Consider the following 24347-nt stretch of genomic DNA (forward strand, 5'->3'; position numbering starts at 1 on the left):
TTGGGTGAAAAGTGCCCCCCTCGGCTTATACTCGAGTCAACGCCAGCGCGTCATCTTACTTACCTCGCCGAGCGTCGCGTCACTGCTGCTCCGGTGTGCGGCGCTCCGAGCGGGGTCATCTGGCAGTCTCCGGCCACCTAAATTAGGACCCGGAGACTGCCAGATGACCCCGCTCGGAGCGCCGCACACCGCAGCAGCAGCGACGCTCGGCGAGGTAAGTAAGAAGAAGAAAAAACCCCCCGCAGCGGCCAGTCAGGCAGGGGAGCAGGGATGAGTCAGCGGCGCGCTGATCAGGCGAGAGGAGCTCCAGGTGGGGTTGTAATTTAGCGGGCAGGCACCTCTGAGCCAGCTAAATTAGGACCCCACCTGGAGCTCCTCCCACTGGACCAGCGCGCCGCTGACTCGTCCCTGCTCTCTCCGTGATGTGATGATCCGATCACCGGCACACAGTGAGTGAGGGGAGGGGGGGGGGGGGGTAGAGAGAGAGATTAATTAAGCAATTATATATGTATTGTCTGCACTGTATTAGCAGTATATACTCTATATAGAGTATATACTGCTAATACAGTGCAGACAATACATTTACAATTATACTAACATGAATGTATTAAATGATCTGTATGTAGCCCTGTACTATGGATCATTTAACCCATTCATGTTAGCAGAGGATCATTGTAAATGTATTGTTGCAGGCACTCTATATGTACATGTACTATATACTACATATAGAGTGCACTGAACAATAGATTTACAATTATCCTCTGCTAATATGAATGGGTTAAATGATCCGTAGTACATGATATGTAGCCCTGTACCCCCTTTTCCACTTACAGAGCTAGGTTATTTTTCTTTTAAATAAATATTAATGTAATTTTATTGGTATCTATCTACCAGTAGCTGCCTCATTTCCCACCCTCGGCTTATATTCGGGTCAATACCTTTTCCCAGTTTTTTTTGGTAAAATTAGGTACCTCGGCTTATATTCGGGACGGCTTATACTCGAGTATATACGGTAATAATGTATTGAATAGTGGAATGTGTGTAAGTATACTTATTTAAATATTTGATAAAAAATTAGAAACATGTTTATCTTGATTTTGTTTTTAACTTTTAAGGAATCTCTACTCGAGCTTTCATCCAAAATGGGTGCTAATCACAGTGCACAGTGCTCAGATCAGATAGAACGATTACTAGAGGCTTATTCTATCCTTGTGGAGTATGGTCAAGGGTCAAAGATTCCTCAGCCAGAACAGGTGTCTAAGGTAAATGCCTTTGTCCCATTCTAACAATCAGCCTACTTCTCAGAATGTCACAAAATTGCCTTCAATCCCTTCTTTGTTTTCTTGCAGACGTTGACAAAATTGTTACAAGTTCCCAACACTTCATCATCTTGTTGTTATAGACTTCTCAGTATCATCTCTACACTTCTTCTCAGTGAGAGCGTCTCTTTGCCAGTGTCTGAGATTAAAAACACAGTAAATAAGGTAATTTATATTCTGCATTCCAGATGCGTTTAACTTCTATGGAACACATGAGAAATAATGAATAAATTAAAGTTGAAGAAAAAAGCCAAAACTTGTGTCTGAGGAGTGTGTGGAGGTTAAGCATGTATCAGACTACTGTAAAGGTTTAATTACCTTAATGCCAAAGCATACCTGAATGTTGTTGCTGACCATGTGCACTTGTTTATAGGAACCAAATAGGTGGACAAGTATGAATATATATTGATCATGCCATTGAGGACTTGGTAAAAGAAAATAGTTCATTCTTGCTTGCCTAATAGAGCTAATATTAAGCTGACACTATCACAAGGGAGCTGCCATTGCTGTCCTGAAGGAAATGCTAATGGCTGTGTCTGACACAGAAAAAGTTAAAGCAGCTCTCTATTCATTTATTCATCATTAATTGTATTGTTTAATGAAAGCAGTGCAAGTACCTGAATTCGACTCGGTATAAACCTCCTACAGTGTCTGTATAGAAGAGCACAAACTATAGGAGGGAGAAGCAGCACAAGGAGCAAAGTAGTTGTACTGCATGCTGATAGGAGGAGAGAGCAGAGTGACAGATGGGCCCATCAGTCTGTTTGCTTCTTCTTTTACAGTCTAGTCACAGGTTGTGGGTGGGAAGGAGAGCTTTAGGCCCCATTCACACGGAAATCGGCCGGCACTTACAGCTCCGTGCTGCGTGCACGGCCGTATCGCTCAGCTCCCGGGAAGGGCCGGTGCTGCGTGTGATTAGTACGCAGCATCTGCCCTTCTCTATAGGACTACGCGGCCGTACACTGCCCTACGCTCGCCCGCCCTGCACGTCAGTGCGGGATGAGCGTACTCGCACATTGACAGGATGGATCCTGTCTGCGTCTGAGCCAGGAAACACGCACACACACCAACCTGCACATGAGGTGAGCGTAGGGGGCCGCATGGCTGCGTAGTCCCATAGAGAAGGACGGGGGCTGCGTACTAATCACACGCAGCACCTGTCCTTCCCGGGAGCTGAGCGATGCGGCCCAGCACGGAGCTGTACATGCCGGCTAATTCCTGTGTGAATGAGGCCTTAAGTGTTACTGAATTGAAAATCTCAGGACAAATTATTTGGCGGGTAACAGTTCTCATACATGTATTTTATCTATATTTAGCTATTGGCCTGTAGTTCAATGTTAAAGTATAGTTCCACTTTTTTATAGAGTCAGAAACCCCTCTATATGTTTGTGTTCTTATTCACACAGCATGACAAAAAATTATTTTTAAAAATATATTTCTTACCTTTGAGCTGTTTCTTTGGTGAAGGCCTTTGTGCAGATTCCAAGCTACTCTGAGCAGTTTGAAGATGAGACTAGATGATCTGACTGAACATCTTCTCATTAACATACAATGCTTCTATGTCTTTAACCAGTTGACATCCGCAGTGTTAAACCCCCTTCCCATCCAGGCCATTTTTCAGTATTCAGCGCTGCGGTACTTTGACTGACATTTATTAACTGCTTGTTTGTGTCTAGGTTAAAAAAAAAAAACACAAAGTATTAGTCACCCAAAGCTCCGAGCTGGCTTCTTTTTAGACAGTTCCCTGGAATGTCTTTCCCTCTCCTCTGCAGCGGTCTAAGGGTCCAGTAAAAAACGCTGTGCATAGATGTCAGGGCGCTGAGGAACATACCAATCTGCTACGGAGAAGGAGCGCTGAGACATCTGGCCGACTCGGGACCTTGGGTGAGTTAGAGATGCATCGATACCGAGCATTTAGGCAAGTACTCGTCCAAATGCTCCGATACCTTTCCCGATACAGGAAGCCGACTCCATGCCAGTGGAAGCACCAGTATCGCTACTCGGTATCGGCGAGTACCAAAAGCAAGATATCTGTACTCAATACAGAAAAAAACTGTATAGGTGCATCCCTAGGGTGAGTATATCTTTGTTATTTTAGCCCCATAGATGCAAATAAGCACTTAACCCTTGCAGTGCGGAGGTAGCCCCACTGCAAGGGTTAATAAAAAACAAATTCCTGGAGTTCTGCTTTACCATTTAGGCTGGAAGAATGGAACTGAAGGGTTGACCTGATTTTGAACACAGTGATACCTGTTAAGGTCATATACATGTTACACAAATATGTATTTTATATTTTGAAGGTTTTTGACAGTGGATTTTCAAGAAGATTGCTTATGGACTTCTCAGAAAGGCTGTTCAAAATGAACCAGTTTGAGCAGGCAAGTATCGAATAGCTTTAGAAAATATGTATTATCACTCTGCAGCTCCTTTTTTTAATTAATTATCTAGGACTAATTTTGATGAATCACAGCTCTGCTTGTATTAGCTATGTATGTATGCTACATGTTTGCTTGTTCTGCTTATAACTTCTCCAGTAACTGTTCTGATTCATGTTTGTAAAAAGATCATCTGCTTTGTTATGGAAGAAAGAAAATTAACTTTAATTTTATCACTATGATACAAAGTCTCTGTGAATGATGTTACCAGCTATTGAAAAGTGAACAGTCCAAAAATCAGCTCTGCTGGCAGTTTACCTGATTCACCCTCTTCAGTCCGGTTTGCATCCCCACTGAGAAAGGGATCCATTGAAGTTAAATGATATATTAATTTAAACAATGGCTGAAATTGTACCTTGTTAGAAAAAAGTTAAAAACTCTAGTATGGTCTTGTCCCTTGCCTAGTCTTATTATTTAACAAATGTTGGAGTTGCTGAGATCCAGCTTGTCTTCATTGAGAGGCTTAGGCACAGAATGAATACATGCATGTGCAATGGCCATTGTTAGTGATTCCGACTGTTTTTCTGTTTAATATTTGATATAACATGTTTAATTTTTTTAATTTTGTTTGTTTTTCAGCATTTTCTTCCAAGCTTCCTGAAGTATATTCTTCCGTTTTTCACCGATGAGAACCCCACTGCTAGGAGTGAGGCCTTGGCAATTTTAACAAATCTAATTTTGGAAAAAGCTGAACCCCCAACAGTTGGTTCTATGGCATTTGAAAAATATCCCCTTGTTTTTTCGGAAAAATCTAACTGGTAATTTTACTTGTTGAAATTGCTCACACTATAATGTAGTCTTCGGTGTTCCAGGGATAACTATTTTCTTGATCGTCCAGTGAGGAACACAGGAGGTCATAGAATTAATAGACTGTCCAACAGTCTAAGAATTCTTGTGTCCCCAGTGGACTCCAAAAAAAGGATTTTACTGTGCGATAGGAGTTCAGAAATCCTAATACTTCATACAACATAGTTATTCATTTTTTTTTAATTATGATAAATTGTGGTAACCTTAAAATACAAAACATGAATACAAAGCAACTCCAACAGGTATTTAAAAAAAAAGAATGTATATACTTGAAATACAGTATTTCATAGTGCCCACATGTTCCTGTTATGTGGGAGTCTTTTTAGCCCTGGTTAGTGTAATTTGGGACTCGTTGATAATACAAGTAGTACTTTATAATACATTTCTCATATGGCAGTAATTGCAAGAAAATGCACCCGTATGAATAATTAGGGCTATATCGTAAACACAGTGGCTACCACCGATCTCTTGACATGAACTTGGTTATGATGTTTGATAGTGTTAAGTGTTCTCATATGCCATGCTTTGGTTTTCTTTATTAGTTCAAAGTTGATAAGTGGCCAGAGTGAAGGATATGCAGCGCTGGATTACATGCTGTCTTTGGTTCATCTGTCACCTGATCTGGATGCCTATGAAATATCACACTGCTGGGCTGCACTTACTGTTCTGCCTCATTTGAGGTAAGTGTGCATATAGATTATAAGCAGTAATTAGGAAAATACTGAATTCTTTAGCACTGCTAAGTTATTGTTAAGAAGGTTGTAATAAAGCAATACATATTCTGATCCTTGTGAGCTGTGTGTCCGATACAAATTTTGGGTGAGGATATGTAGGGCTTTCCTGCAGAGAAAACATAATGGAAACTTTCAGCCATTGGAAGTACTTGTTATAGCATCCAGAAATTGTGGCAAAAGGTAGAAGCATGTGCTGCTAACACCTGACCGATATGATCAAAGATGGCTCATTTTTTGTTTTAGCTATTGTTGGTGATTCCATAGATGGGCATAGGAATGAAAGGGCGGCTCTATGTTGTGAAGACATTTTGCAACAGCTAGGACGAGCTCATTATCACTGTCTAATTAACCCCTACCTGGCCTGATAGTTGCAAAGAATGTTCATACCTGTTGCATCACTTGCCTTTATCAGGCTGTGACCACCCGTGGCAAACCTGTGCACATTACATGTTGATTAGATGGTCTTTGGACAAACAGACCAGATGTCGGGAGTAAATATTGGACTGTTTTCTTAAATAATAGCCTGCTCCTCCCACCTTTCCTAAGATACGAATGGGATCCACTTTATCTGCTGTTAATTAAGACATGTTTGTTGTAGGCAAACAGGCTAACATGTACTTAAATGGTACACTGATTGGATTTTTTAAATGTCCTAAAGCATACAATATACAGTTTTTAGGGATTGTGGTGATGGAGTGGTCAGACCTGCTGGAAAGCTCACCCCTTTTCCTGACCCTGATAAGCGGGTGCCAGCCTCCTGCTTCCAATTTCTCTCTTCTCTCTTTTAACATAAACTTGTTAGAGCATGTTCTACAAGCAGCTTGCTTTAAAGTCAGTCGCATTCACAAATGACTAACTTGTCAAGTGTACGTATTATCAAATACATGTTTATTAGGATGGGCAGATGTCTTATTGAGAATGTCATATAGTAAGACATCAACCAATCTTTGAAACCGTAGGGTCCACTGCTTAGCAGTACACATGTTATTAACCCCTTCGTGACGGGAGACGTACAGTGTACGTCCTGTCACTTTGTGCCTATATGACTGGCCACGTACACTGTACGTGACGAGTTATATCAGGCTTTGTAATGCCGGTAACTGCTGATTCTCAGCATTTAACAGTCATTCATTAATGTCTCAGTATTGAGGCATTAATTAATGAAATAATTAAGCTTTTTGTAAAAGCTTCTTCCTTTCATTAATGAAAGATCATTAATTTTTCCCTATCGCAGTATATGGCAAACGATCACTTTGTTTTTGTGAATTTTCACACAGGCAACTAAATCACATTGCTGAGACACTAATCATTCCACATCTTCTTTTGTAAGGTTATCTACAAAACACCCTTTGTTCTTGAACATAATTTGGGAAACACTACTCTATAGAAAAAATGAAAAGTCAGCATCCAAACAGGTTGTTAAATTCTTGAGTGCAACAATATGTGTTACCAGCACTCATTATCAGTCCCTAATTGCAGCAAAACCTGGTTTTCTAATGATTATTGCAGCGGAGAATTTATCAAAACTGGAGCAATTATAGATGGCAACCGATCTGCTTATGTCTTTAATGTTCAAAGCTTAACTGAACAAACTGAGGAGAAATGGGCAACTGCTCCGGAGTCTGTCTTCTCCAGTTTTTATACATTACCCTTTCAGAATAGTGTACCGCTTTCCTCTTGCACATTGTAATAATTGGCACAAATATCAGATGTTGGTATAAATATACTATATGGGCACTGTTGTAACAAATACCGCTACTCTGGCCCTCGGGTTATTGCCTTGGCTTGCGATGCCACATGGGTATGTTTATACAAACGGAAGATAAAGGTGCAAACATATAATGTATATAAGATGGTGTATAATCTAAGATTACATGCTCTGAATGGACAAAGTGACTGGTTCTCTTGTAATACATCCCACAGTCCCCTGATATTTACCATCCACCTGCTCCCTTGTTGCTCTGTTGCTTTTGATAAATAGGTGGCCCATGAATGTGACCACCTACTTAGATGTTGTGCTCTGGCCTGAATCACCAATTGTCAGGCCCAAACTCTTGCCATATACTTATAGATTTTTTGATCGGAAATTTTCGTTGCTGCCAAGAACCCTCTTTCGATTCTAGCTCAAATAGCCCATCAAGCACATACCAAGTCGATTTTGTTAGTTAGCAACGAACTCACCAAATTTTGTCTATCGACAGACAATTTTTTCCATTTGCGCATGTGCAGTGTTCTCCCTGCGATATTTTTCGCACAAAAACGCCACTAATCCATCGATTTTTGTACACTTCGAAAGCCTGACCGATCGAGAAAATTCCGCCAGGAGTACAGTAATTAAGATTGATTATTGTTCGAAAGACTATTCGAGGACAATTTCCGAACGGAAATCGAAAGGTATATGGGCACCTTAGGAGGAATAATTTTGTGTAAGCTCCAACAATATCTGAAACACAAAGCTTACAAATAGTTAATACACAATGCTTTGGTGGAGCCAAATTGAAGCACACAAAAGGAAAGTACTAGTGGGTGTTTTTGTTTTCTTAAAGGAGAACTATGGGGTCAGTGTTTTTCCCCATAGTTCTCCTTGGGGTAACGGGAGCACACAAACTAGCGTCCTCCCGTTACCCTAAGCTCAGTATACCGCGAGCTACAGCTCGCGGTATACTGAGACGCCGCACCTGGAGCGGATCCCGACGTAGATGACGGGATCCGCCCAGCTGCGTGAGTGACAGCTGGCTCTGCCTATCTAGAGGCAGAGCCAGCTGTACCCGCCCCCTCCCCCGTCCGTTCCGCCAGTCAGCGCTGGCAGATTGGAGCTGGGAGAGGGGAATCCAGCCCCTCCCCCTGTCACGGCAGAGAGCCGTGGCAGGATCGAGAGGTGAGGGAACCCGGTATGTGTTCCCTCACCTCCCGATCTACTGAGCCGACCTGTGACAGTCTCATTGTCACAGGTCGGCTTAGAACTATGAGGTGAGTGGAAATCACTCATGTCATAGTTCTCCTTTAAACACAAGTGAACTTGTCACTGTGCTTTAAGGGGGAATAGAATTTAAAAGCAGGTTCTCTTGGGTGCCTCCACAAAGTAGCTCATGGTTTTGCGAGCAAATTGGGTATCCTCCTACCTAATGGGGCCATCCATCATGTTTAAAGATCTATAGCTATGCATGAAAGGCAGGCCTACCCATTTACACTGTGAAACAAAGTTTGTATTTGCAAATCTGAGAGCTACAAAAAAATGTAATTGCTAAAGGTTAGTTTATTTTTACCTCAATAATGTACAGTTTTTTTGTCGCTTTCTTGGGAACAGGATGAAAAAACGGCTGATTATAAATATAGGCAATACAGCTAGTGTGTGTATAATGATTAACTTTTGTTTTTCCTGTTTCAGACCTCTGGATAAAGAAAGAATCATACCAATTTTATCAGACTTTATTGGAAGCATTTTTTCTTTAATAAACCAAACAAAATTTATTCAGGGTAAGTTACAAAATGTTAAAAACTTTGATATATTGGATGAGCACTACATGATAATGAGGTCTTTTATTACAACCATTAACAAACTATGAAGACAGATAGAAATTGACACTTGTGTCCTTACAGGGAGCAAATTGCAGTAACTCTTAAAAACCAGTCAGCCTTCACTTTATTGAAGGCAAACTAGTACATGATTAAGATTGTTTGCCATGGGTACTATAGTGTGCACTAGCATTGATTGTTTCACTGTTTTATTGAGTACCTACCTTATTCTGTACCTAAAGTAGAACTATGAGGTGACTGAAAATCACTAATCCTCATAGTTCGAGCCGACGTGTGACAATGAAACTGTCACACGTCGGCTCAGTAGATCAGGAAGTGAGCGAACACATCCCGTCACTCGCTCACTTCTCGATCATCTCCCTGCAGAGAGTGGTGTCTGACAGTCACCGCTCCCCGCATGGATTCCCCCCTGCCCGCTCCAATCCTCCATCGCTGACTGGAGGAACGGACTGGGAGGGGGCAGGCACAGCTGGCTCTGCCTCTAGATAGGCAGAGCCAGCTGGGTGGATCTCAACAGCATTGTCGGAATCTGTCCCGGCTGCGGTCTTAGTATACTGCGAGCTACACTGAGCTTTGGGTCACGGGAGGACACTAGTATATGTCCTTCTGTGACCCTTAAGAGAACTATGGGAAAAAAACACTTACCCCATAGTTCTCTATTAAGTTTTATCCCTTTAACCAGTTGACATCCGCGGTGTTAAACCCCCTTCCCATCCAGGCCATTTTTCAGTATTCAGCGCTGCGGTACTTTAACTGACATAAAACATATGCACTTGTATCCCTTTAGAGATCCTGCAAGTACAGAAAAATGCATGTTGATCGGCCAGAAATGCACTCGGCTTTTAATTTCCTGTTTTAAGCTAACACCTCACAAAATGTTTGTGGACTGCATGGTGTCAGCCTGCCCTTTTGTCTTGTCTTTTAAACTACTCAACCGCTTCCACTGTCTTCTTATCCACAACATAGAGAGTAATTAAATTGTAGTCCCAGTTAATAACAGGGAGGAGGGCTAAAGAGATAACACAAGCATTGAGCATAGGGCAGCTCTGAAATTTTGACAAGATCAGCATGTATTATTTGAACTAATAAAACATATACAGACATTCCTCACTTACCGACTTACCTGTTTTGCGACCACTCGCAGTTACGACGGACCGCCGCTCGACCTCCGACCTTGCGCGTCAGCGTCAGCGCGCCGTGTCGCCGGCGGAAGTGGTGTCCTCCGATCTTCACTGCGGGTTCCGGTAAGTATTTTAATTGCCCGATGTACAGTACACTGTTCGGTACTGTACATCGGCAACGCTATACAGTACTGTACTAATGCAGTACAGTACTGTATAGCGTTCCTCACTTAACGACCAATCCGTTTAACGACCTGGTCGTAGGAACGGAACTCGGTCGTTAAGTGAGGAATACCTGTATAACAAAATGCTTTCAATTGTGTATTTAACAAACTAAAAGAGAAAAAAAAATAAGATGTCCATGGTTAGTATTTGCATACCAACATTGTCTTTCTTGTATTTAAGGAGTGTTGTGCATAGCTTGCCAGGCAGTGAGTACACTGCTCAGTCTGGATGAGTCTGCTGAAATTCTACATGTGCTTCCTATGGAAAAAGTGAAAGACCTGCTGCTGTAAGTTACAGACATCCTACATACATTCTGCAGACACAATCAGCCCTTTGGTGCTTAACTGTGCTTCAGTGAGCTGATCTTTAGTTCAACCCTAATATATATATAGATAACGGGTAGGAAGAGTGTTTCAGCTTTTTTTTTTTTCCTCTCTACACATGTGATTGTTACAGTCCCGATCTGGACTAAAACATTTCTAAGATAACAGCAGTACTGCAGTGCAGACTCCTTGCAATGCCAGCAACTACCTACAGTAGTTTTCAAATTGAGTCTTATAAAAATGCCCCCACTCCCCTCTTTGATTCTAGGCTCAGGAAAAACATAGGGCCTTGACTGCCCAAGTTGAGACACTAAACTTAGGAGTTAAATCTTAAAAAATGCATTAAAGTACACTAACTGGTAACAAAAAAATGTATCTTATTTGTGTGTAACTCAGATGTAGGTCATCAAATTACCTCTGAATTGGTGCTGACACTGCCCTTCCTTCTGGATGGTGGCTACTTTGGTTCCCATGGTCTTTGTTTATGTTGTAAAGTAGCCACCGCTCCAAGCACGCACCCGTGATGGACTACAATCTCGACCCAAATTAGTAAACTAAATGTAAAATTGTAGTCCATCACGGGAGTGAGTTTGGTGCGGTCACTACTTTACAACACAAAGACCATGGGGAACAAAAGACACCAATGACTAGAATTTACAAAATCTTATACACTCCTGATGTTTGTAAGTTTTCCTCAATAAGGTTGCTCCGGTAATTATATGTTGATGACTAATCTTTTATTTTTATTTTTTCAGTTTTTCCCCTGGTGATCCAAGTGCCTTGCTCTTGGCCGATCTCTATTTTACTAGATTAGTGTTCTGTGGTTGCCAACAGCAACTTTCACAAGATATCCAGATGGAGATATTTTCCAAGTTGCAGTATAATATATCAAGCAACTTATCAAAGGTATTTTATTGACAAATATATTCGCTCTGCAAAGCCAGGGAGTGACATTTTAACTCTGTCTTCCATTGTTTTATTTAATAACAAACTCCCTAATTTCTGAGTTCAGTGATTTCACTTCTATTATATGGCTGACCATGCACATTCTTATAGTGTATTCAGGGTCAGTTCCTCCTTTAAAAGAGTGTATAGTGGCTTTATATATATGCTATTTCTTTATCATCGCAGGTCCCCAAAAAAGCATTTAAAAACAAATCTTTTACCAAAGTAAATATGAAATATTGCATATTAATAGGGATGTCCCGATACCGATGCTAGCATCGGAATCAATTAATATGACCCACTTTTACTTTTGGCTCTGCTGAAACCATTTGTCTACAGCACTCCAGGAGTCATCACAGTAGTAACCTGCCCCTTACCAGGGGCCTTAGTGGGAAGCTTTAATTGGAAAAATGGAGCTGCAAAGCATGCAGCTTTGCTGTGCTGTGTTTAATCCACAGTGCTTTGTGAATTCTTTGTCCATGTATTTGATGTTTAAAAGCTGTAAATTAAAAGATATTATGTTTATACATTTATAGTGATTTTTATGCTGTCATATTGATCAGGGATTAAAAAACAATTAGAGCTATAAAATATTACGTATAAATATGAAGTATCCTTATATTGAGCCAGCAGAAGGAAGGGCTTCAGGCTATATTTCACACGCTTTCTGTTTCTCCTTTCCTTTTGTTTGTAAAAAACAGTAGATTAAAGAGATCTATAGATCTAGCTAAAACTATGTTGGCTATATGGCTCCCTTGCAGAATATGCTCAAAGACAGTGTGTCAAAATGGAGCTAAAGGGCATCGTATGTGCCTCACTAAAACATATCCGTTATTTATTTTTAGGTGCGACTTCTTACTATAAGGATATTAACTCACTTTTCTGCCCAGCCAACTGAAAGCCTAGAGGTAAGCATTCACATGAATGGACTGTAAAATATCATGAATTGGAAATAGTCTAACTAAGCTGTTTGTTTCTAGGACTCTAAAGAAGGAGAGAACATTCATGTGTTCTCTATCCTTCTGCAAGCTGAGCTCGTACCAGCCACAGTCTATGAATACAGAGAGAAGTTGCTTCACCTTCGTAAACTAAGGCATGACCTTGTGCACGCAATTGCAAATGAAGGCTTCAAGGAGGTTGGTGTAGCATTTATATTTTTATATCATATGACCGGGGAAGTACACGTTATGTCATTTTGATGCAAAATGGTTAAAACAAGTATATACTTATGTAGTCCTATACCAACCAACCTATTAAGCTGACATTTAATGTATAACTACAGCTTTGTTAAGAAAAAATAAAATACTCAAGGCCAGCTTGTTCAAGTAATTGATTTTAGACTGGATATTTCAGTTTTCTACAAACTTTAGTTCTGTAGATAATGACTACAGAATGACTGTAGATTCAGACTTTGATCTGACATTTTTCAAACTGCATGTCTAGTGGCAGGTTTTATATCACCAGAGTTGTATGACATAGCGCCAACATCTTTGTTGCAGGTAACCTTTTTAATGAACTCAAGTCCCCTAAGATATAAATAACCAGCTTGACTTTACCAGAGGTAATTCACGAGACAGCTTGAAGTGTATGCAAAGGGACATATTTGCAAAGTTTGAAAAGAAAGTGAGAGAGTACCTCTGTTTGTTTTTATTTTTACGATCTGTCTCTACTGGGTCACCCTTTTCTATTCGTCCTGGTGACCAATGTCTCCAGTGCAAAAAATTATGGAAAGTCCCACATTTTTGAGTTGTCACAGGAAGAGAAGGTGAGGGGAAATCGTGCAATGGGTAATTATGGTCTTGTGACAACTGCCTAAAAGAAAATTATGGACATTTTCCTGCTGGGACACAGGCTGTGTTGCTATGTGCTCCAACAAGCTGCAAAAAGTAAACCGTAGCAGAGCTCCTAAACATTTCTTTCTTTCAAAAACAGAATTTTTTTTTTTACATACACTTGAAAGCGAGGAGTTAAATCTTAAAATGCATTCTAGTGTCCTAACTATTAACAAAAATGTATCTTATTTGTGTATCACCCGGCTGTAGATCCTCAATTCATCTCTGAATTGGTGCTGACACTGTCCTTCCTTCTGGAAGGTGGCTACTTTTGTTCCCAATGGTTTCTGTGTGTGTTGTAAAGTAGCCACCACTCCAAGCTCACTCCTGTGATAGACTACAATCTCATATTTAGTTTACTAATTTATATTGAGATTGCAGTCCATCACAGGAGAAAGCTTGGAGCGGTGGCTACTTTACAACACACGCAGGGAGTATGGGGAACAAAAGTAGCCACCCTCCAGAAGGAAGGACAGTGTCGGCACCGATTCAGAGATGATTTGAGGATCTACAGCTGAGTGATACACAAATAAGGTACAGTTTTGGTAATAGGTAGGGTACTTGAATGTATTTTTAAGATTTACCTACTGAGTTTTTAGTGTCCCTTTAACTGCTTATAGACTCCGCTCACCGCTAAAATCATATGGAGGATGTAATACTTCATACCACAGTTTTCTTGTAATTTCACTTTGGGTCTGTGCATAGTTCTGCATTAGAAGAAGTAAGCTAGTTATGGGAACAAGATGATCAAGATTCCGGAAGTGCATTCATATAAACTGCAGTCAATTACTGTAATACAGAGGGCAGGATTTTTTTGGCCATTTATAGAAAATTGTCGGTGGCCAAACAACTAGCATTTTTAGAAGGTGGTCAGCTTGGTTTCAGAGACTCCACATTGCTCTCTGTACATACTTTCTTTAAATACAGCTTTATGATATAAGTTATGTTACAGCACACATCATCCTTCGAGTATACACTTTGGTGTTTGCTATGAGCGGATAGGACAGTAGTATTATTGCTGCTGATTAGAGCATGTTCTAATAAGGGCATACCCTGGGCTGTCACAACATTGATATTGGGTGGCTGTATTTTGACTTGAATTAGAATGACTTTTGAATGGCAGTGGCAAGATGCTGTATATTGTAAAGCATGTATTGCATTGTAGTAGTAGTAGTAATAATAATAATAATAATAATGTTGGACAGCTTCATTGTTAAACAGTAGAACAGTGTTTTTTTGTTTTTTTTTTGAAAGTTGAGTAATATTGCCGATGTTGGAACAACCAAATGGAGTTCACAAATCCCTCCCATGGAAAACACCAGTGATTTGCTATTTTAAACAGCTTCCTCTAATACTGTTCATATGATGTATTTTTGTTCCAATTTATTTGCATTTTTTTCTTTACTCTTACACAGACGCCATTGAGGTATTTACTAGCAATGCTATATATTAACTTCACCCCTCTGTGGGATCCTGTTATTGAGCTTATTACGTAAGTAAAATGAATTTATTCTGACGATAATTCACTATGACGTGACTTTGTAGGATTTTTGGATGCAGCTGTTGTTGTTTTAATAAATAATCCAATTGGTAGGGATCATAGAACTTCCTGCTTGACACATTTGTATGGGAAATATTCTGTTAATGTAACATCTTGTGTTGGATGGCACAGCCTGAGAAAAGTAAATTGTCAGGTGCGATTACTTGAAAGAAGAAAAGTACGTTCACTGGCTGTGTTCCCAGAGAGTAAACATATCCCTGTATTTTCTTTTATAGTTCTCATGCAAATGAAATGGAAAATAAAGCTTTCTGGAAGATTTTCTACGAGCATTTGGAAAAGTCTGCTGTTCATGCTGGTAATATTTTACTGATTGTAACCTGACATCCAGATCAGATTATAATTGTCATGGAAAAATATTTTAATATGCAGGTGCTTTGTTAACTCCAAAGTGTAAATGTGTCAAAGTCAAATTAAATATTAATTTAAATATGAGATGCACTAAGCTCATCCATCAGGGAGTAATACTATACTTAGTGATCAGAGATAGACCTCTGTATGGCTTTTGATTGCTTTTGCCTGGTGAGACCTGGATATATTTTTATTCTTATAAAACGTAAGACTCTGTGTACAATTCTCTACAATTAAACCACTGGTAACGTTAAGCATTGGCCTTACTGTTCTTTCCAGGTCTGTAATGGATATCTTTCAATGGATGCCTATGCTGCACCAAATCAAATAAACTATGCAAACAGCACATACATTCGTTTTCATTACTTTAGTTTGATTTTGACTATTCAGGTTCCTTTCATTTGTTTCATGTATGAGCAAATTGCTGAATGCTTGGCCGGATACAATTAGTACAAGCAGCACTCTCCTAATTTACAGTAGACTCATGACACCTGTAGCTGGTAATCTTGCTCCATTCTTTGGTTTGTTCATCAAACAGTTAAAAAAAAAGCAGCAATTTAAAATGGTTGCCCCTAACAACTAGTGCTGTAGTAATTATTAGTTATTGATTGCCCTGTGTTCCTTTGCGCAGCCTCTCATAAATGGGTACCATTGATTGAGTCCTGATATGGAGAGCATTTTTCAGAGCTGTGATCGTAACTGTAGTTTGGTAATATGTTCTCTTCCCTTCTATAGAAAAGGAACTCCAGGATGAGCTAAGTGAGGAAGCACCAAACAGCCAGATCCAAGGAATTGAACTTTCTGGTGCTGGAGATGTCGGAATCCTTTATGCTCATGTGCTGAAATGTCGAACTGATATAAATGAGAGGACTGATTACACAAATTTTCGGTTCCTGCTTTGGAAAGCAATGTCACTATTTCCGGATAAGGTGGAGCCAAGGTCAAGGGAACTTTCCCCTCTCCTGCTCAGGTTCATAAGGTAAGAATGTGTGCTATAAGAAGGGCAGTGTATTGCCATCTCGCTCTTCTTTGTGACGGTAGCTGTCTTCTGCATTTTAATAAATGCTCTGATCTTGATGTCTCTGAAATATTGTAAAAGAAATCATATGCAGTATTTTGTATTATTGAGATGGTAATTTACCAAGAGAATAAGATGAAAGGGCAGCAACCAAGGTGTTTTATGATATTATTAAATATTTGAGCAGGTGATAGCAGTTTGCCTAATTCTCGAGTACCCAGAAGTAGTGATGTTCAAAACAACTTAGTTTGCGCTAGGAGTCGGATTTAAAACACCAGCCGCAACAATGTGTGTTTAAGTGCTTTAAAGATAAGTACTTCTCTCAGAAGTAGTGATGGGCTCGGGCGTGTTCGCAGGTCCACGTGCCAAACCCGCCAGGAAGCTGGTGGCGCCGCAGCGCCAATCACAGGCACGGAGACATTTCCCGATCTCTGCAATTGTGGACTGGGATAATGTCTCGGTACCTGTGATTGGCGCTGTCAGCTTCCTGGCGGGCTCGGCACGTGGAGCTGCTAACACGCCTGAGCCCATCACTACCCAGAAGTCCTCTTACATCCAGCAAACAACCTTGTTCAACAATTATCTATACATTTACAACCTAGGTTGTGCTGGGTTTTTTTGAGGGGACTCATAAAGTTATAATTCGTACAAATTTGTTGATGTTCATATAAAAGGTTTATTACATATTGTAAATACATGATACATTGTTCATCAACATGTTTATATGTGATTTCTTAATTAAGAAAATCACAAATTAAAGAAAGCTGTGTTCAACAACCAGACATTTAAAGCTTTCTTAATTTGAGAGTTTAAAATCTTTCATCATTATTGGAATTGAATGAAGGTGCTGTTGTTGCAGAGGTACCTTGTTGCCTACACACTACACGGAATTAGGTTGTTGGAAACCATTGACTGCTTTAAAACAGGAAACAAGATGTTTACCTTTTTTATTTGCTGAAACGTCTCTTAATTTTTAAGCAAGTAGAATGTCATTTATTTTTTAAAGTGTGGCTAGATTTCTGTATGTGTGCCAGAAGTTTGTGTGTTGGCTGCAAAAGATCAGTTCCAGCAATAATATTCATATGCAAAGTCAATAGTCTATCACAATTCTTCCTTTCAGCAATGAGTATTATCCAGCAGACTTTCTAGTAGCCCCATCCCAGGACCTTCGCAAGAAAAGCATCGGCAGTGCAAAGAGAGGAGCCGATGAAAGTCTCACTGTAGAAGAGGATGTAACTATGGAAGAAGAAGACCATGCAGAGTCTGAGGAACCCAGCAATACAGGGTTGCAAACAAAGAAAACAAGAAGAGCTGCTTCAAAGTGAGTCTGAATGTGACAAATATGTGAGCAATGTGCAGTAAAAAGAAAACAGCTTATGTTCTTTCAAATATTTCTATCTCCTAAATTGAGGGACACAGCAAGTGTTTGACCTTCGGTTTATACTGCTGTCTACCGGAAGATTGGCAAAAAAAAAAAGTCAGCTCAACAAAATCCCTTCTACCACCAGCATACCTTAATTTTGTTACTAGTGTCCTAGGAGGATGGCTGTGTTTCCTGATCTCTGTTGTGTAGAAGACTAACATTTTTTTTCTTTCGCTTTCATCGAGATACACAAGAATTCAGAGTGTGTTATACTGCTGCCTACAGGAGGTTTGGACATTGGCAAACATAAAAAAAACAGTAGCCAGCTTGGTATAACCCCTTCTCCCCAGCACTCCAGCAGTTTTTTGCTAGTGTTCCAGGAAGATGGATGCCTTTTCTCTGCTCTGCTTTTTGCTAGCTTTTTTTTCTCTTTTTAACCAACCTGCTCAGTCGATCTCTATAAGCAGCTATCCAGATCGGCAAAAAGCTGAAATATTGAGAGCGCTACTACTGTTTAAAAATTCACTCACGTTTTTAGATGTCACTATGTCTTCAGGGAGAAATCATCTGTAATCACTGTGCAAAAGTCAAGAGGTGCTGGGAGCCGTCTCTATAGGTAGTGCTCTGTATGTTCGATAGCTACGCATTTCGATGCCACTGCCTCTTTGTCAAGCCTGGATACGAGGCCTCCCACCTCGTATCCAGGCTTGACAAAGAGGCAGTGGCCTCGAAACGCATTGCTGAGCAGCGGGTTTTACCTCATGACTAGGGCTGCTGGGTGCCATCTGCAATCCCCACTTTCTCTCAGTTTACTATGGAAGCAGTTAAGGCTGAGGGACTGAATACTGATGTCATCAACTGGGCGGAATGTCACGCATTCATGCTTCGCCCTCTTTCCCGTCGTATAGCATAGAGGAAGCACCTTCCTGCTGCTGCTCTTGACTGCATTTGACACATGGATTTATCCTCTGTTTGTCTCTGCTCGTACTCTGAGTTACGCTGCTCCTGTCTTGTGGTGTAACAGGTCAAATCCTAGACAATCTGTCCCGCTGCCCCAGGTACCATCTGCTCATGATTCACTAACAATTTATGCAGTGCACCCCCTGAAGGTCTTGACACTGACCGCCTGAAATATTGTCGTCTGCTTGAGTCCGTGCTGTCCTCAGAATCTTCCCCAACTCTGTCAGGTATGGCCCCCTCCCCGGCTTTATCCCAGAAGGATTTTACTACTGTTGTGCAGGATTTTATTGGGCACTTTGCAGACCCTATCAGACTCTGAGTCTCTACATTTCTCAAAGGACCATGTTACATCTGAGGAGTCACAGATCGTAACCATTACTCCGAGACCCTGTTGGCTATTATTGACACAGTTCACACCACTTTTAAGCTCCCCCTGTTCGTTCCCCTGTGACATGGGAGATGAATTTGGTTATTTCTGAACTTTAGAAATGCCAGTTAAACCCATTAGAGACATTCCTATTTTTAACTCTTATCTACAAGGAGGTAGTCCTTGTCTCTGTGTCTGAACTGGCCTCCACATCCTGCAAGGAACCTTTTCTGGTTTTGCATATGGACAAGGTTTTCAACCCCAGGACTTTCTTCCTGCCTAAAGTAGTTTCTGCCTTTCGTTTCAACCAGGATATTGTTCCATTTCTCTGTGCAGCTACAGTTCACCAAAATAAAATGTGCCTCCATTGTTTGAATATGGTTCAGGCTGTGTAAGTCTATTTCTCAGCTACTGCTCTTTTCAAGAAAGATTATTCCCTTTTTGTCATCCCAGATGGACCTTGTCAGGGTGCACTGCTGTCTAATTCCACCATCTCTAGGTGGCTTAGAGAGATTATCATTTAAAACTTATGATCCTAAGTATCGGGTCCCACCCTTTGGTCAAGATGCAATTTACTAGATCTGTGAGTGTGCTTTTCAGTATCAAGCAACTGTTTCCCATATGTTCAAGCGCCACCACCTGGCCGTCTGTTCACGTCTTCTCCAAGTTCTACCAGTTAGATGCTGTAGCCATATCCGCCGCCCACTTTGAATGTGTAGGGTCTTTTAGATGTCTCTTTGAGCTGTAGGCAGCCACCAATTTGCTGTTATTTTTGACCTGTTAGCATTTGTTTGCTGTATTGCCCACCCCTGTTTTTGAAGATCTCAAAGTTAAGACCTCCTGTGTCCCTTAATGAACGAGAAATAAAATAGGATTTTATTACTCGCAATAAAATCCTTTTCTTGGAACTCATTGAGGCACACAGGTCCACGCCGATGTGTTTATGATCACACTCTTGGTTCTACTTTGCTACAAAACTTTTTTGTTTTCCGGTATCTGATCCTCTTGTAGGCAGCAGTATAAACTGAAGGTAAAAGACTTCCTGTGTCCCTCGGTCTCCAAAAAAAGAATTTTGGTTAGAAAAATCCAAATTTAGCAAATAAAGCCTTTCAGATGGTTGCTGGGAGAAACCACTGGCACCTATTATTATTTGTGTGACTTTTTCTCCCATGGCCAGACTGCCTTCTTGGTGTAACGGCCTGCAGTGATAAACAATGTAACTGACCTGGTAACTGCAGACAAATAAATGAAGATGTGTGAACTATGTCATTTGGTCTCTAGAAACCTGGTGCTTCTAGAATGTTTAATGGGAGGTTCATGGTCTTTTTTTTGTCACCCATCTGAATAAAGCCTAAAGGAGTAATAAATATTATAGAGATGAATCTATCCTGTTTTTTCTGGCCATGCCAGGATACTGTACAAGAGCATGGAGGTGGAGGGCAGGTATCTGAAAATGCTTGCTGTTTTGAGGAAGTTACAGTTTAGCAATTCCCCCCCCCCCCCACAGGTTTGCTTTAAAGAGAGATGAATAATTTTGTGGAAATTGCTCCTGGTGTGTTTTTGTATTATTATAATTAAACATTAATAAAAAAAAGGAAGTTATTCACCTGGTAGCATGCAAATAACCTCTTATAACCTCTCATTGTTGTCAGGAAAAGGCTATTTAATTGCCTGTGTAGTTTATTTGTTACCATTGGTAAAATGGTAGAATTAAAAGTAGCATTGAAATTTGACCTGTCGTCTGTCATGTAACTGGGTTTTTTATATCCACAATCATGAATGAACAGGAGGTGATGTAGATCACTTCCCATTCATTCATATTTGAGGATATAGTAACCATACTCTGTCCTCAATTATTTACAAACACTCAGCGATCACTGATCTCTGAGTGTTTGTACTCGCTCTCCTTCCTGAAAACTGTCACAGGAGGCTGAGCGAGGGGAGCGGGGAAGAGAGCTCAGCCTCATGTGACAGCGCTGGCTGTCTCCGCCCACGCGCCACTCTGCCGATCTGTGACAGGAGGCTGAGCGGTGTGGGAGGAGAGACGTTGGCCGCTCACAGTGCTCTCTTCCCACAGCACTCGTCCAGCTGTCCCAGTTACTCTCCTCTCCGCTGGGACACAGAGCAGCGCCCAGCGAGGAAGAGAGAATACACGGATGCACTGCTGTATCGGCCAGAAAATTGCACTTTCGGCATTAGACCAAAAGTGCAATTTGTCAGCTGATTTATCGGTGCATCCCTATAAGAAATCGTACCATTTAACTTTTAGCTAAAATCTTTCAAACATATTCAAACTGACTTTTTTTTGCAGACAGCTCACTGAACACTTAAAAGTGTTTTCAAAGTTTTCTAATCCACGTTCTTTGTTCCTGGAGCCCAAGTTACATGACCTCTATACTCAGGTAATAAGTATGGCAAGTGGTGAATGAGTACATATGACTTTGTTGCTGTCTACTCTTTTTATACCCATTTTTTGTTAAAATAATGTGCAAATTATAATAAAGTACACATACAGTGCCTTAAGAGGACCATACACTATGCAGTCTGATTGTACACTCTCCTTTGAACTTTACCAAAACTTTCCAATATGAGGACAAACCTAAATAATCCATTCAATTAGTATCAAATCCAGCAGTCCCTTGTGCTACATAGTTGACAGTGGATCTAAAGGAGATTGTATAATCAGATTGTATAGTGTATGTTTGTCCTTAGGCGTTCATTAGGACATGCTTAAACATAGGTAATGTTTAGAAAATATTGTGCAACATAGGAAAAGTCTGTAGCAATGAGCAAGGAATTAGTTTAAAATGAACAAGGTGATTGATTGCCTTCAAACAGTACAACCTGTAGACATTAGATTACAGTCTGCTGATAATTAATTATCCATGGGGCAGCACACAGCAGCCCTGAAGGACTGTTCTCATAGAACCAAAAGGGACGGCTGGTTAGAAAATCTTGACCGATGGCTACTGTTTTCCCCAGTGCTGGCATTGACTGTATGTGACTTAACCCTACATTGTCCTGAGCAGGATCGATTGTATGCTTCTGTTTGGGGAAATGCCCAACCAGTCTCTAATGCCTGTGGTCATCTTAAAGCTGGACTCCAAACATGCATCTAAATACACAGTTGAAATATGTATTAGGGAGCCATTTTACCTGTGAAAGGGTTTTGATTATTGTCTATTCAGCCCTGACATTTTAACAGCGCAGCCAGGAGGATGACCCTGTTTTATTCGTGGAACATATGGTGACACCTCCCTGCCAATGTCCCTCTCCTGCACAGCTAGGACAGTGAAAGAGCAATAGCAAACTAAAGAGGATTACTATTTGCTCATCCTGCTTGCTTTCATCTCCTGTCAGCTTCTTTGATAACAATATATTTGAATAGAGCACACCTGGTGCGGCCCCTCTCTCCCAGTCTGGTTGCTGCTGTACAGAAGATTTGGAAAAGACTAACCAAGTCAAATCCAGGTTTACCAGTTGCATTTACAAAATACATGTAACGCTTTATTAATAAATAAATATACAATGTGTCCCTTTTACACTTGTAATTGTGCACATTACAAGGAGATAAACACATGCCCTTTCAAGTGGAATAAGTGAATATGCAAGTTAATTCCTACTTCAGACCTTTCTGTAAATAAGTCCCTATGGGTTCTAATTAATAACAGATGTATTAAATCTTTTATCATAACATGTACAGGTGAAACTCGAATAATTAGAATATCATGCAAAGTTCATTTATTTCACTAATGCAACTTAAAAGGTGAAACTAATATATGAGATAGACTGATTACATGCAAAGCAAGATAATTCAAGCCGTGATTTTGTCATAATTGTGATGATTATGGCTTACAGCTCATGAAAACCCCAAGAACCCCAAATCCACAACCTCAAAAAAGTAGATTTATTACATGCAATCAATAAAACAAGGATTGTACATAGAACAATATCGGACCTCTGAAAAGTACAAGCATGCATATGTACTCAGTACTTGGTTTGGGCCCCTCTTGCAGCACTTACTGCAATTACTTTTGCATGATATTCTAATTATTCGAGTTTCACCTGTATATCCAGCATAATCCTGTCACATCTCTAAGCTAACTTAGTGTTTCTCAGATGTGAACCTGAGGGGAGTCTGAAAGGGTCATAGCTTTCTCACTTTGACGTAGGAGGCTGGCTGGGTTAATTAACAACATCTTTAAAAGAAGCCAACTGAAGAATTTACCTTAATGTCACCTGTTGTGAAGAGGTAGAAAACATGGCCTTTTACTAGACCATGAAGATTGGTTCAGGAAAAGCCAGGTTAATGTATATGTATTTCTGCAATGGTTTAGGTTATATAACTTTTATAATGCATACTACTGTTTGTCTCAGAAATATAACTAAACTGTCCTATAAACCTAATGACATCTGCACAATTTTGTTGCCCTGCTGTTTTCTAGTTTATTGACTTTTTGGAATGTCTGTCACTGTGTACCTTGTTACATACATCAGTTTCTACAGTTGTTTGTTTAGCCTAGGTTAACCTGGTAAAGTATTTTTTTTAATTATAATATGAAACAGTAAAAAAAAAAGGCTTAAAGTAGAATTAAACCTTAGTTGGTTTGCATAGATCTACTGCTAGCAAGCAGTAGATCTATGCAAAAGCATAAAAAAATTTACCAAATAGGAAAACATTTACCTGTGTCTCCGCCGCTTGCGTCTGAAGATCTGAAGATTCTCGAAGGATCATGGAGCGGGCACATGCGCAGTAGAGATCTTCGGCCAAGAGAAGTGCGAGTCGATTTATTTATTTATTACAGGCATTTCTATAGCGCCGACAATTTACGCAGCACTTTACATAGTTACACATTCACATCAATCCCTACCCTCAAGGAGCTTACAATCTAAGGTCCCTACCTCACATACATTCAGGGCCAACTTAGAGAGGAGCCAATTAACCTACCAGCATGTCTTTGGAGTCGATGCACGCGGACAGACACCGTGGGACACAGAAGACAGCGCTGGATCAGAGACCAGCACCAGTGCTACAGGGACTCCTGAAAACTACTGGAAAGAATAATAGGATCAAGAGGCATCATTTAATGTAAGTTCTTAAAGCAGCATTGGGGGGAGGGGTGGATTTTAACTACAGTGGGGCAAAAAAGTATTTATTCAGCCACCAATTGTGCAAGTTCTCCCACTTAAAAAGATGAGAGAGGCCTGATTGAAAGTTGTTGCCCAGCGACAGCCTCAAAACATCACTGCTCTAGAGGATATCTGCATGGAGGAATGGGCCAACATACCAGCAACAGTGTGTGCCAACCTTGTGAAGACGTACAGGACACGTTTGACCTCTGTCATTGCCATCAAAGGATATATAACAAAGTATTGAGATTACCTTTTGATATTGACCAAATACTTATTTTCCACCATAATTTGCAAATAAATTAGTTCCAAATAAGCCAAT

General features: G+C 40.4%; 1 protein-coding gene across 1 annotated transcript in view; it reads left to right on the top strand.

The window, feature by feature from the left end:
- The window catches only part of UTP20 (UTP20, small subunit processome component), a 100588-nt gene that overhangs the window by 17604 nt on the left and 58637 nt on the right, over positions 1 to 24347 (top strand). The window contains 15 exon segments of the mRNA XM_018556648.1: positions 1116 to 1262; positions 1350 to 1484; positions 3620 to 3697; positions 4334 to 4557; positions 5104 to 5241; positions 8684 to 8772; positions 10359 to 10464; positions 11257 to 11407; positions 12292 to 12354; positions 12427 to 12582; positions 14694 to 14770; positions 15055 to 15134; positions 15923 to 16166; positions 17326 to 17526; positions 21207 to 21297. Of these exon segments, the coding sequence (XP_018412150.1) occupies positions 1116 to 1262; positions 1350 to 1484; positions 3620 to 3697; positions 4334 to 4557; positions 5104 to 5241; positions 8684 to 8772; positions 10359 to 10464; positions 11257 to 11407; positions 12292 to 12354; positions 12427 to 12582; positions 14694 to 14770; positions 15055 to 15134; positions 15923 to 16166; positions 17326 to 17526; positions 21207 to 21297 (1980 nt within the window).

Source organism: Nanorana parkeri, unplaced genomic scaffold, assembly GCF_000935625.1.
Source record: "Nanorana parkeri isolate BGI_ZX_2015 unplaced genomic scaffold, ASM93562v1 scaffold244, whole genome shotgun sequence".
Classification (NCBI taxonomy): domain Eukaryota; kingdom Metazoa; phylum Chordata; class Amphibia; order Anura; family Dicroglossidae; genus Nanorana; species Nanorana parkeri.